The sequence below is a fragment of the Notothenia rossii genome (genome assembly GCF_949606895.1).
Source record: "Notothenia rossii genome assembly, chromosome: 7".
Taxonomy (NCBI): Eukaryota; Metazoa; Chordata; class Actinopteri; order Perciformes; family Nototheniidae; genus Notothenia; species Notothenia rossii.
The window spans coordinates 13,355,817-13,366,380 of NC_136905.1; the positions used below are offsets into that span (position 1 = coordinate 13,355,817).

The window sequence follows — 10,564 nt, forward strand, 5'->3', positions numbered from 1 at the left end:
CAGCAATGTTCGCTTCAAACTGCTACAGGACTTCACCATACAAGCAGATCCCCGCTGAGATAAAACAGAATCACACAGCTTCAGGCAGTCAACTTGCCAATGATACATCAACACGTGACGCGCCTCGTCCCTCTTACAACCAACCAAACACATTCTCCTAAACATGACGCACTATTTAAGCTGCCGGATCTGCCTGCCTCTGCCTCGCTAATGCTGCTGCTGCTACGACTGCTATCATGTTGCTACTGCTCGCCTCCCCCAGCTTCCACCTATAGGCTCGGGAATAGTTATCTACTATGATGATATATGATCAGGCCCGAGCCTAAACGCCAAACTTAAACTATATAATAAACAAATAATTATAGCTAGCTTCTAATAAACATATCAAGAAACACGCGGGTTGTGTGACTGGAATAAGATTTAGACATAACAAAATTGCCCCCAATGCTGTAATGTAATAAGCTGGATATGACAAAAGCTTTTCTTCTGCTTCTGGGAAAGTAATGACAGAACTTCAAAGTAGTAATAAAAAATAAGCTTAAAATGAACTATCTGATTCTGTACCTGGACCCACGACTCTGTGGATAAAGCGTGAAATGAGGAGGTGCACTGGCTCCAGATGTTGAACAGATGTGTACGAACGCAGTGGGGGAAACTGTTACTTGATGCTTGAGTGGCGGCTGAGGTTCGCTGCTGAACCAGCTGCATGCCTTCAGCAGTTTAACACATCAGCCTGCAGCTGGGAGTCTGTTACTGCCAGGTTTCTCTTTGAGCCTGAGCTCCCCCTGCTGGTCTGAGCAACACCTGCCGACAATATTTTCACAATTACTGGTCATTGGTGCTGTGTCGTGTCCATATTTGTATATCCTTGTAATTTTTGGTCATAGTAAAGCGTATCACCAAATATCTTGTATATATATATGATATTTTTTTCAGAAAGCTCATAAACTTGATGTCCTACAGGAGTATTTGTTGAAGCACTATACATGTTTTAAGTGTAATACATATCTATCTTTATTTATTTATTTCCAACAAATATGTGAGTGTACTTGCATCAAATCATGCACACACACACTCCAACATCCCTGAAACCTGGGTAACTTATTACCAGTTTTTAATGTTAAGTATTTTAACGACTTCCAATATTTCCTTGCAGTGCAGTGTGCAAATAGCAACACCATTTAAGTAATAAGCTGGTAGAAAATGTTCGTTATTGACACAGAACACAATTTCCTTCCTGTTATTGAGTTAAGATGATCTTCACTTGTAAGATGTCGTTTTAACATGAACAAGAACAAACCAGATACAATGTAATTGTGTATTTGGTTGTAATACATATATTTATTTGCACCAGTCGTGGCACCTTTAGAGTGAATTTCCTGCTCTTTTGACATGCTTACTGTAACAGATAAGAATCTGTCTGTATAAGGCTTTGACCTCATGTTTCAGACATTTAACCACATCTGTCTTTCTTGGCAACTGAAATCAGTGCTGTTTCACTTTCTCTGTGTGATTAAATGCTTGTAAAAAATCCCAGCATAAATATTTGTGTGTCAAGCACCAAGTTTACGTGTTTTAAGAATCAAATGATTCATTTTTAATCATCTTCATCTCTGCGTAGCTCCTAAATGTGGCTGCTCAGTAAAGTTCAGAAATAGTTTCTGCTTGTTCAAAAACATCCCACACAATGCCCACTGGCAACTAGTTTGGTAAAGTCTTTACACTTCACTTTGTTTTCACTTATATTTACTTCAACTTGACTGTTTCATTTATGACACTTTATGACTTCTACTGTTTATGCATGTAAAGTATCACATTGTTGTTTCTTCCCTCTTTCTGCATTGCCTTTCATTTTGTTTCTCTTCACTTCCTCTTTGTTTCAAAAATGACAACATGATCTGATTAAACAGTTGAGTACTTGAGTGTGGAAACAAATGTCATATTTTATATTTTTCTGTTTATTGAATATGTAAATCAACAACTCACTTTTGAAAACACATTTATGTTTCATTATAAAATCGGGTTTAGAACATTATTATGTGAATCCGTTAGAAATGACTGATGGGACTTGCATTAATGCAGTAAAAAGAGATTCTAAACTCTATGATGCTGAAGGCCACACCCCGGACACATCTTTCAAAAGCCATCAACACGCGACACCAGTCTGACATGACTCAGTTGTTGGACTATTACCACTGACCCTTCCATGCTGGTGAAACCTTTATTTGTTTCTTTATCAATTTCTAAAACATAGATCAGTACTGTATATACTACTACTACTAATGTATTTATTTCTTCTCTAGAAAGAGAACATATCGTATGCTGACCATCATTGTTGGCTGTAAGGTAAGATATTTGTTTTAGAAAACTCAAATGATTGCAATTTATAAAATGTCAGGCTTATTTTGTCAGTTAACTCAGTCATTTTGTTACATACTGTATATATATATATATATGTATATATATATATATGTTGTTTGTTCGTGGTAAGAATAATTGACATACCTTTTAAAGAAGTTTTGTATTTGTTTTATTACTTTCTACATAAAATGTTTTGCAAAACAAAACATTTTAAATAGTTATCAGTATATATATATATAGTTTTTTATTTGTAAGAATAATGTGCATACCTTCACAGAATTGCTATCAAAACAAATGCAAAACATTTTAAATAGTTATCATTAGTTAACATCTTCATGCTGGCTCCCTTATTTTATCTTTGAAAGGACGACATTATTTCCTCTCTTTAGTGATGACACCAGTAACAGTAAGAGTACATTGCAATACAAGTTAAAGCAATAGTTTAAAAGTATACATTGTATTTATAACTAATACTTTTCAGTAGTATTCATTATGTTTTTGAAATAAGCTGCACTGCTTCTCTACTGTGTGAAGCTTGAAATTACTCAAACTGGGTTATTCTTTCAGCAACAAAAATCAAACGTCACATTTGATCATATTTACTTTGTGAAGTATGAAGTGAAGTTAATATAATTCCCACCTATAAAACATGTACTCTTCTTTACTAGGGCTATTCATATTGAAGTAGTTAACTAGTTAATCAAATGAATAGATTTCATGTCTGTTGTGTGTGTCTGGTGCCTCTGTAGGAATATCAAGCTGACAGAAAAGCATGACGGGTGCTTTAAAGGTTTTCCTCCTTCTACTTCAAGGTAGGGTTTCCAACAATTGAATGCGTTTCGATGTCTTTAGATTACTCACAAAAAGTGCTAAATATACTTTTTTTTTTACTTAAGGTTTTTGTTAGTGTGTGCTGTTAATTTGGACGGGTTTCTTTTCTTTTAATTATGTTTACATTTCTGCTTAATTTTCTTTCTTTTTTTAAAGATGAGCTACAGTGTAGAAATGGCAATGAAAATCTCATGACCCGAGCTCCTCCAACGATGCAACACATATAATAAAATACAATATAAATCTATATACATGTAAATAGAATATGATATATACAAGAACAGAATATGAAATTAAATATTGTACATTAAGACAAAGTTAAATACGGTTTATTGCGGTGATAACTATTTAGATAAATAAGTAAATCGCAAGATGACAAACAGATGAATGTTTGTCGAGGCACTTAACAGAGCTCAGGTGATTAGCAGTCTTATGGCCTGTGGGATAAATCTGTCCCTGAGTCTGGTAGTTGTTTGAACACTTCATTTTTTTTAATCTTGGCGGATATTTAATTTACTGCTTTTATTTCACCCCAGGTAGCTTATGCGTGAAGTGGGAAATCACCATGCCTCAGAGAATAGATGGACTAACTGGATCCTGTGTGAAGGTCCCCTGCACTTTCGCCATTGACTCAACGTTTGATGGACTTCTGGATGGTTCCTGCAAAGCAATTTGGAAAAGAAAAAGAATGCGCGGAACAATTGTGTTTGATTCCAGCCTCACTGGAGATCAGGCAAGCGGAAACATTCTGCAAGGAAACCTCACAGGGAACCTGCTGAACAAGGAGTGCACCACCATCTTCCACAACATGCAACCGTCCCATTCTGACAACTACTACTTCAGGATTCTGTGTGATAACAAGCTGATCGGCACCTATCCAACAGGAGTCCATATCACCATTCAAAGTTTGTATTGTGTCTTTTAATTTTTTCACTTTACACATCTTTTGGTTTCTCTCTTGTCATTTACTTGTTTTTTTTACTCCTCAGATTCACTGGACCAACCTACCATAACTCCATCTACACTGGAGGTAGAGGAGGGGGCTCTGGTGACGTTGAGCTGCACGGCTGTAGCTCCGTGTCCCATCCTTCCCCCAGATCTGACTTGGACCCCCAGGATAGGTGACATTGAGGAGAAACATGAATCTGAATCCATGGTCTCTGTTATGAACTTCACCTCTTCTTACCTCCACAATGGACAGAATCTTTCGTGCACCGCTCTCTACAAACGACAAGCTGGCAACACCGACCTTCGGTTTGAAAAGTTTATGACCCTCCATGTTCTTTGTGAGTATGTTTCAGGCCTTTTCTTGTTGCTGAGTTGGATGTTGATTTAGTTCACATTTAATCATTCCCTTCATTTGATATAATGTGATGTTATGAAATGTTCCTCTGGAGACTCTGCAGAGCATTTGGATCAAGTTGTGTTTACTAAAACTGCAGACTTGATTATCGAGTGGGAAAAAAGGGGACACTAAACCAAAGTCATTTATCTTTATTTTTATAATTTAAAGGTCACATATCATGCAAAATGCACTTTTAGATGTCTTTAATAAATATCTGTAGACATCACAAAGTGTCGGAAAATAAAACGCTCTCTCTTTTCCTGCTTGCCCACATCTCTAAAAATAGGGGTACAATGGAGCTGCTTACCGTTATTATGTAATATCGGAAATGTGAGCTGGCTTTACTTCCACGGCCCTATCAGAAACGTTGCTGTATCAGAAACAATGTGCAACGTTTTGGAAGTAATATGGTCTGTGTTTACATTAGCAAGCAACGGACTCGGAATCAGCACTTCTCTGACAGGGCTGAAATAGAGGGGTATGAGGCATGGCTAGAATGGGTGATCTGTTTGGTATTTTGAGCAAAACACTTCAAAGACATGTTTTTCATATATATGAGACATATAATATAGATGCCTAAAAATAGTATAATAGGAGACCTTTAAAGAGGTTTTTCACATTCTCCCAAAAGTTGGAAAGACCGATTCATGAAACCGTCATAATGCTTTAATATTAACAACCTTGGTAGTGCACACAATAGGGTGTTTTGTACATTGTCATCTAGTATGTCTTTTTGACAAGTGCTATATGAGAAAATTACTTGCACTCTCACATTTGTCTGTCAAAAATGTAACTACATCCAGCAGCTGGTTAGCGTAGCACAGCACAAAGACTGGCAACAAGTGGAAAAACTAGGTTGGCTCTGTCTTAAGGTAACAAAAACAGCTTACTAGATTTTCAATCATCTCTTCCAGATCCTCCAAAGAACACATCAGTCAGCTACTCTGCTACAGTAAAAGAGGGCAGCTTGGTGAATCTGACCTGCAACGGCAATGCCAATCCAGCTGTGTACACTTGGTACAAAGTGAATGGAGGTCAGGTGACCGATGTGGGTTTGGGGAAAAGGTTTTCCACCACTGTGTCAGAAGTTGACAAACACTTTTACTGTGAAGTCAGTAACAGATACGGAACCCAGAACTCATCCATCACTCAGATAGACGTACAATGTAAGTCTGATTGAAAAACAGTCAAACAGATAAATATTGACCAGCAACATTTTAAAATATATTTATTTTTGTTTTATTTAGTTCCTCCCAAGGAAACTACAATAATCATTGAGCCTAAAGGTCCACTTTTGGAAGGCAGCTCTGTTTCTCTGCTTTGCAAAAGCCGGGCCAACCCACCTGTGACCAACTACACCTGGTACAAAGGTGATGAAGAGGAAAAGGAGGCTGGATCAAGTTTGGTTTTAGACAATGTCAAACCAAGCAGCAGTGGTGACTACTACTGTGTAGCAGAAAATGAGCATGGGGACCAAAATTCAACACTGATTCAGCTGGACATTCATTGTAAGTTGATTTTCACAGTAAATACATTGATTTACACTGTCAAGTTCAACAGACTGAATATGGCTCTGCTGTAGAGAGTAGTACTGTCTCTGAGGCCAAGACTGACAGTATATACAGTCTAAGGAAAACACAGACACTCATCCCCGAGGTCACAATATCCATCGATCCACCAGAGCAATAGCCTATAGGCAAAACACAGAAGATCAACAAAATATATGACATAAAATGAACTTACCAAAGCTGAAGTAGATGGTCAACTTCATTCATTTTCTTTCCGTTTCACTGATTTTAATCGCTATACGCTGCTCTCTCTCGTCTCCTCTTCACAACTACACTTTTCGCGGCACACGTACTTACAGCCAATCAGCTCTGAATTATGAGATGACTTTTTGGTGGGGTTGCCAGCACTTTGCCCCACTGGTGATTATTTTTTTGGCGCACACAATGAATACAAAAAGCCTCTGAGCATGCAGTGTAGTTTTCACAGTACACGTTCATTTCTACAGCGAGAGAGAGGGGCAGCCCAGAGCTACCCCACATCGCTCAACACGGCAAAAGGCACACTGTGGACACTAATCAGAAGAACGCAGACTCAAACAGCAATGTAGAGACGAATCAGACGACTAATCATGATCTTTAAATATTTTTTAACATATATTTTATACATATTTTTTTAATTATAATTTTAATTTATTTCTGCTGACAGTATGTGGGGCTGTGCCTCATGCCCTGCACCTGATGACGAGTCACCACTGTGTTATGTACATATAATGCATATAATAGCACTGTTCTAGCGGTAAACACTGAAAAAAGAACATGTTAAGCTGCTGTATACATCAGAAACAATGTGTGACATGTTTTGGAAGTAATATGGTCTGTGTTTACATTAGCAAGCACACTCAGAGCTAACACTGTACTGGAGAGAATATGTGTAAAGAAGCCGGATATAAAAGGTACTGTCCTTGAGGTAAACCCACAAGAGAGAAAGCGTTTGAGCTCCATACTGTTTCAGAAATATTGCTTAATGTAGTTTGGAACATAATATGGCGTTCAATCAAGGCAGCGTTCAGCAGAGTTTCTATGGTTACACAGCCTTCTCTTCAGAGCTCACCGCTTGCATGCAGAGGCTCCGAAGGGGCGTGGCCAGGAACTGCTCGGTTACATTTAAAGGGCCGGACCCATAATCAGCACTTTTGTAACAGGGTTGAAATAGGCCCCATAATATATTGTTCAAATATTGCATAATAGGTGAGCTTTAAATCATGTGAGGATGTTGTGTTTGGTTTCTTTTGTTTTGTTTTATTATTAAGATGTTATTTCCAAACACAGAGAATGAGGAGGTTGTTGTCTCAGTTTTCTAAAAAAAGGCAACTCAAAATGTAAATGTGTTTTACATAGACTGTGATTCTCAAACTGTGCTTCTTGTACCATTGGTGGTAAGCTACTCCAACGGGCCTAAATCCTTAACTTAAAACCAAGACATTCTTTTTTATTTTGAAGTGACTGACATAGCATGAACTATTAACATCAGCTAAACACTATGCTTTTCAGATCTCCCTAAGAACACCTCGGTGTCTGTTGACCCCTCTGGTCCGGTGCAGGACGGCAATTCTGTAACTCTGACCTGCACAAGCATCGCCAATCCAGCAGCAGTGAACTTCACCTGGTTCAGAGCGGCTGGAAGAGAGGAGAAGGTGATGGGCTCTGAGAGAGACCTCACCTTCAATGTGACTAAACTCTCAGAAGATCAGTATTACTGTGAAGCTCTGAATGTCCACGGACCTGGCACCTCAGAGCGTGTCAGCTTTGACGTCACATGTGAGATTGATACACTTTTTTAATTAAAGGCAATCCTTTGTTTCCATTAAACAAAATGTAATTACTTCTTTGTCTCAGTTCCTCCAGAGATCCTGTCTTCTTCCCGTTGCATCAAGATTTCATCCATGATCCGATGTTCCTGCAACAGCCAGGGGAACCCGCCTCCCTCCCTGGTTTGGAAGTTGGCCGGAGAGCCTGTCAATCACTCTGCTGCCATCCCAATCAGGGAAGAGTCCCTGGGGAACGTGGGCATGAAGAGCATCATCACCCTGTACGATCTGGACGAAGACACGCTCTCTGTAGTCTGCCTCAGCATCAACTCACTGGGCTCTGACAGTTTTGCTTTTAACATGTCGCTTAGCAAAACTGAGCAAGGTAGAGGAATTGCGAGATGGTGAATTTGTATTTGTTAATAATCTGCCTCTCTGGTTTTAATGATCAATGTGTTTTGTGGGGACTTTTCAGGCTTCCACTTGTTGTCTTTTTGGATCGGTTTTGTAGTGGCAGCTCTGGGGATGCTGCTGGTGTGTGTACCGCTGCTGATAATCTCCTACCGGTGAGAGACAACTTTTTTTTCAAAGCTTGTCAAAAAAAGATTGTAAACACATTTTGAGGGTGTCATCAGGGGTGTAACTTGACTGGTGACCAGGCTGGCAGCACATTTAAGCAGTGCAGCCATGGCCACCTCAGAACATTGCTAAATATCACCATGAAATGAAAGACTTTAATATAAAATTATAATAAATGTCTCGATATTGTTGTGTGTGTTACTTTTAGGAAAGGAAAAGTAATCTCTTCCTCGGACAAGGGAAAGGCGGAGACATGCAACCCTGTAGTTACTGATGCGGTGAGTTCATGTTTTGCACATATTGTTAGATGCATTAAAACAGGAAGCTTCACTGACCCAACAAAATGTAGTTTTTGCTTTTAAAACATGAAAGTTGTCTCAAAAGGTCATTATACACTATGTCAAAAAGGCATTGTATGGTATGTTTAAAAACTTTTATTTTTAAAACTCATGCTATAATATGTTCTACAAAGTCATTGTCATCTATACAATGACTTCAAGAGTATTTGTTTTGTATGCCATGACAAATGTCAAAATAATCAGAGTCAGTAATCAGTAAAGCATGCAGAACAAAGTGCTTTAGAACATGGTTCATATGAATAAAAACTGAAATATAATGCAAAGATAATAAAAAATAAGAAGGTAGTAAAACACAATAGACAGAAGTGAAAGTATATAAAAAGCTAACATGAGATGAAACAATGAAACCTAATTAATAAACATACTAATCATAATAATAGAAAAAAGAGCACCAAAGGTCACAAGTCCAACTTTAATTTGTGGAAAAAATCCCTTAAAGAAGTCGGTCAGGTTTGCCATAAACATGTAAAAATTTGCATTATAGTATGTTATAAAAGTATTTCAGAATTAATTCTCATAAAAATGTTCTAATTGATAATATAGTTTGCCATGAAAAATGTGTAAAATGTCATAGTATTTTATTCTAAAATAAAGTCACAGTATAGTATTTCCATATATATGTAAAAATAAAACATAGTATATTATGCCATAAAGACATCTCATCATTTGGTTTGAAATACACAATGGAATTTAATTAAAAAACAAGTGCGCCATAGAATGTCAAAAACATCATTGAATGACATTTAAAAAAAGGAAACGATGAACGGTTGGTTTACTCGCTAACGAGCTTATTTCCCAAAAGTGTTCTGTTTAACAATGGGCCTTATTGTGCACTACTACCTCCTTTTCTACATCACTAAAGCCACTCTTTTGTTTTCTGTAGATCAACTCTTCAAAAGTGGATGTGATTTATGCTAATAAAGCTTTTCTGGAAGAGAGAGAAGTAGCTGAGGAAGAACTTCTCCATTACGTCAATGTGGACTTTGCTAAACTGCAGGCTCATTCAAAGGGTGAGCCTGGGGAAGGGGAGATCAGAGGCCTGGACTCAAAGACGGAGTATGCTGAGATCCGTCTGCAGTCCAGAGGAAGCATTGGAGGAGATGCAGAGGAAGAAGAGAACGTTTCTGACACTCAATTGGAACAAGAGAAGACGCCTTAGTCTCATAGACCTTGAGGTGAAATGTTTATGGCTGACGTTTAGAGTAAATGTTAGTGAAACAAAGCAATGTGCGCTTCAAACTGCTACAGGACTTCACCATACAAGCAGATCCCCGCTGAGCTAAAACTGCAGAAGCGGTAGTAGAAACTGTTCTGCATGCAACCTATTTAAAACGTAGTCAGACTTGCTTCAAGTTTAGTTCTGGACTTTTGTAACTACCCCTTTTTTGTGTCCATAAGATCCATAGCAAAACAAAATCACTATAAAATGAATACATACTGCATAGCAGGTCGTTACCCTGGAATTTCCTCCTTCCTCATTACTTTTACTATATTTATTATTTGAATGCTATTTTCTCTTCCTGATTTTACATTAAAAACCTTTGCAAAGTGTGAAAGAAGCAGCTGGACATAGCTTGTCAAACTTTTTTATAGATATTATTTTTCTCCAAATTACAAAAACAAAGACATGTTGTTGGCAGTTACACAAGAGCGGAATTCAAAACCCTTCCCTTCAAAGCCGCTGTGCTTGGGTTGGCACTGGTCTCTCAGAGAGCTACACATACAGAATATACTACATAGCAGTCACTAGGTAGTATATTCCCCTCAAAGCTG

General features: G+C 38.1%; 1 protein-coding gene across 1 annotated transcript; it reads left to right on the forward strand.

Moving 5' to 3' along the window:
* Window positions 1-3,757: 3,757 nt before the first annotated feature.
* LOC307046330 (myelin-associated glycoprotein-like) lies at window positions 3,758-9,950 on the forward strand (the record flags this gene model as incomplete). Its single annotated transcript, XM_079692728.1, has 9 exons — window positions 3,758-4,097; window positions 4,182-4,478; window positions 5,452-5,703; window positions 5,785-6,045; window positions 7,597-7,863; window positions 7,942-8,238; window positions 8,329-8,419; window positions 8,641-8,710; window positions 9,675-9,950. The coding sequence occupies 9 exons, from the start codon at window positions 3,758-3,760 to the stop codon at window positions 9,948-9,950; spliced, it is 2,151 nt and encodes a 716-aa protein (XP_079548854.1).
* Window positions 9,951-10,564: the final 614 nt, after the last annotated feature.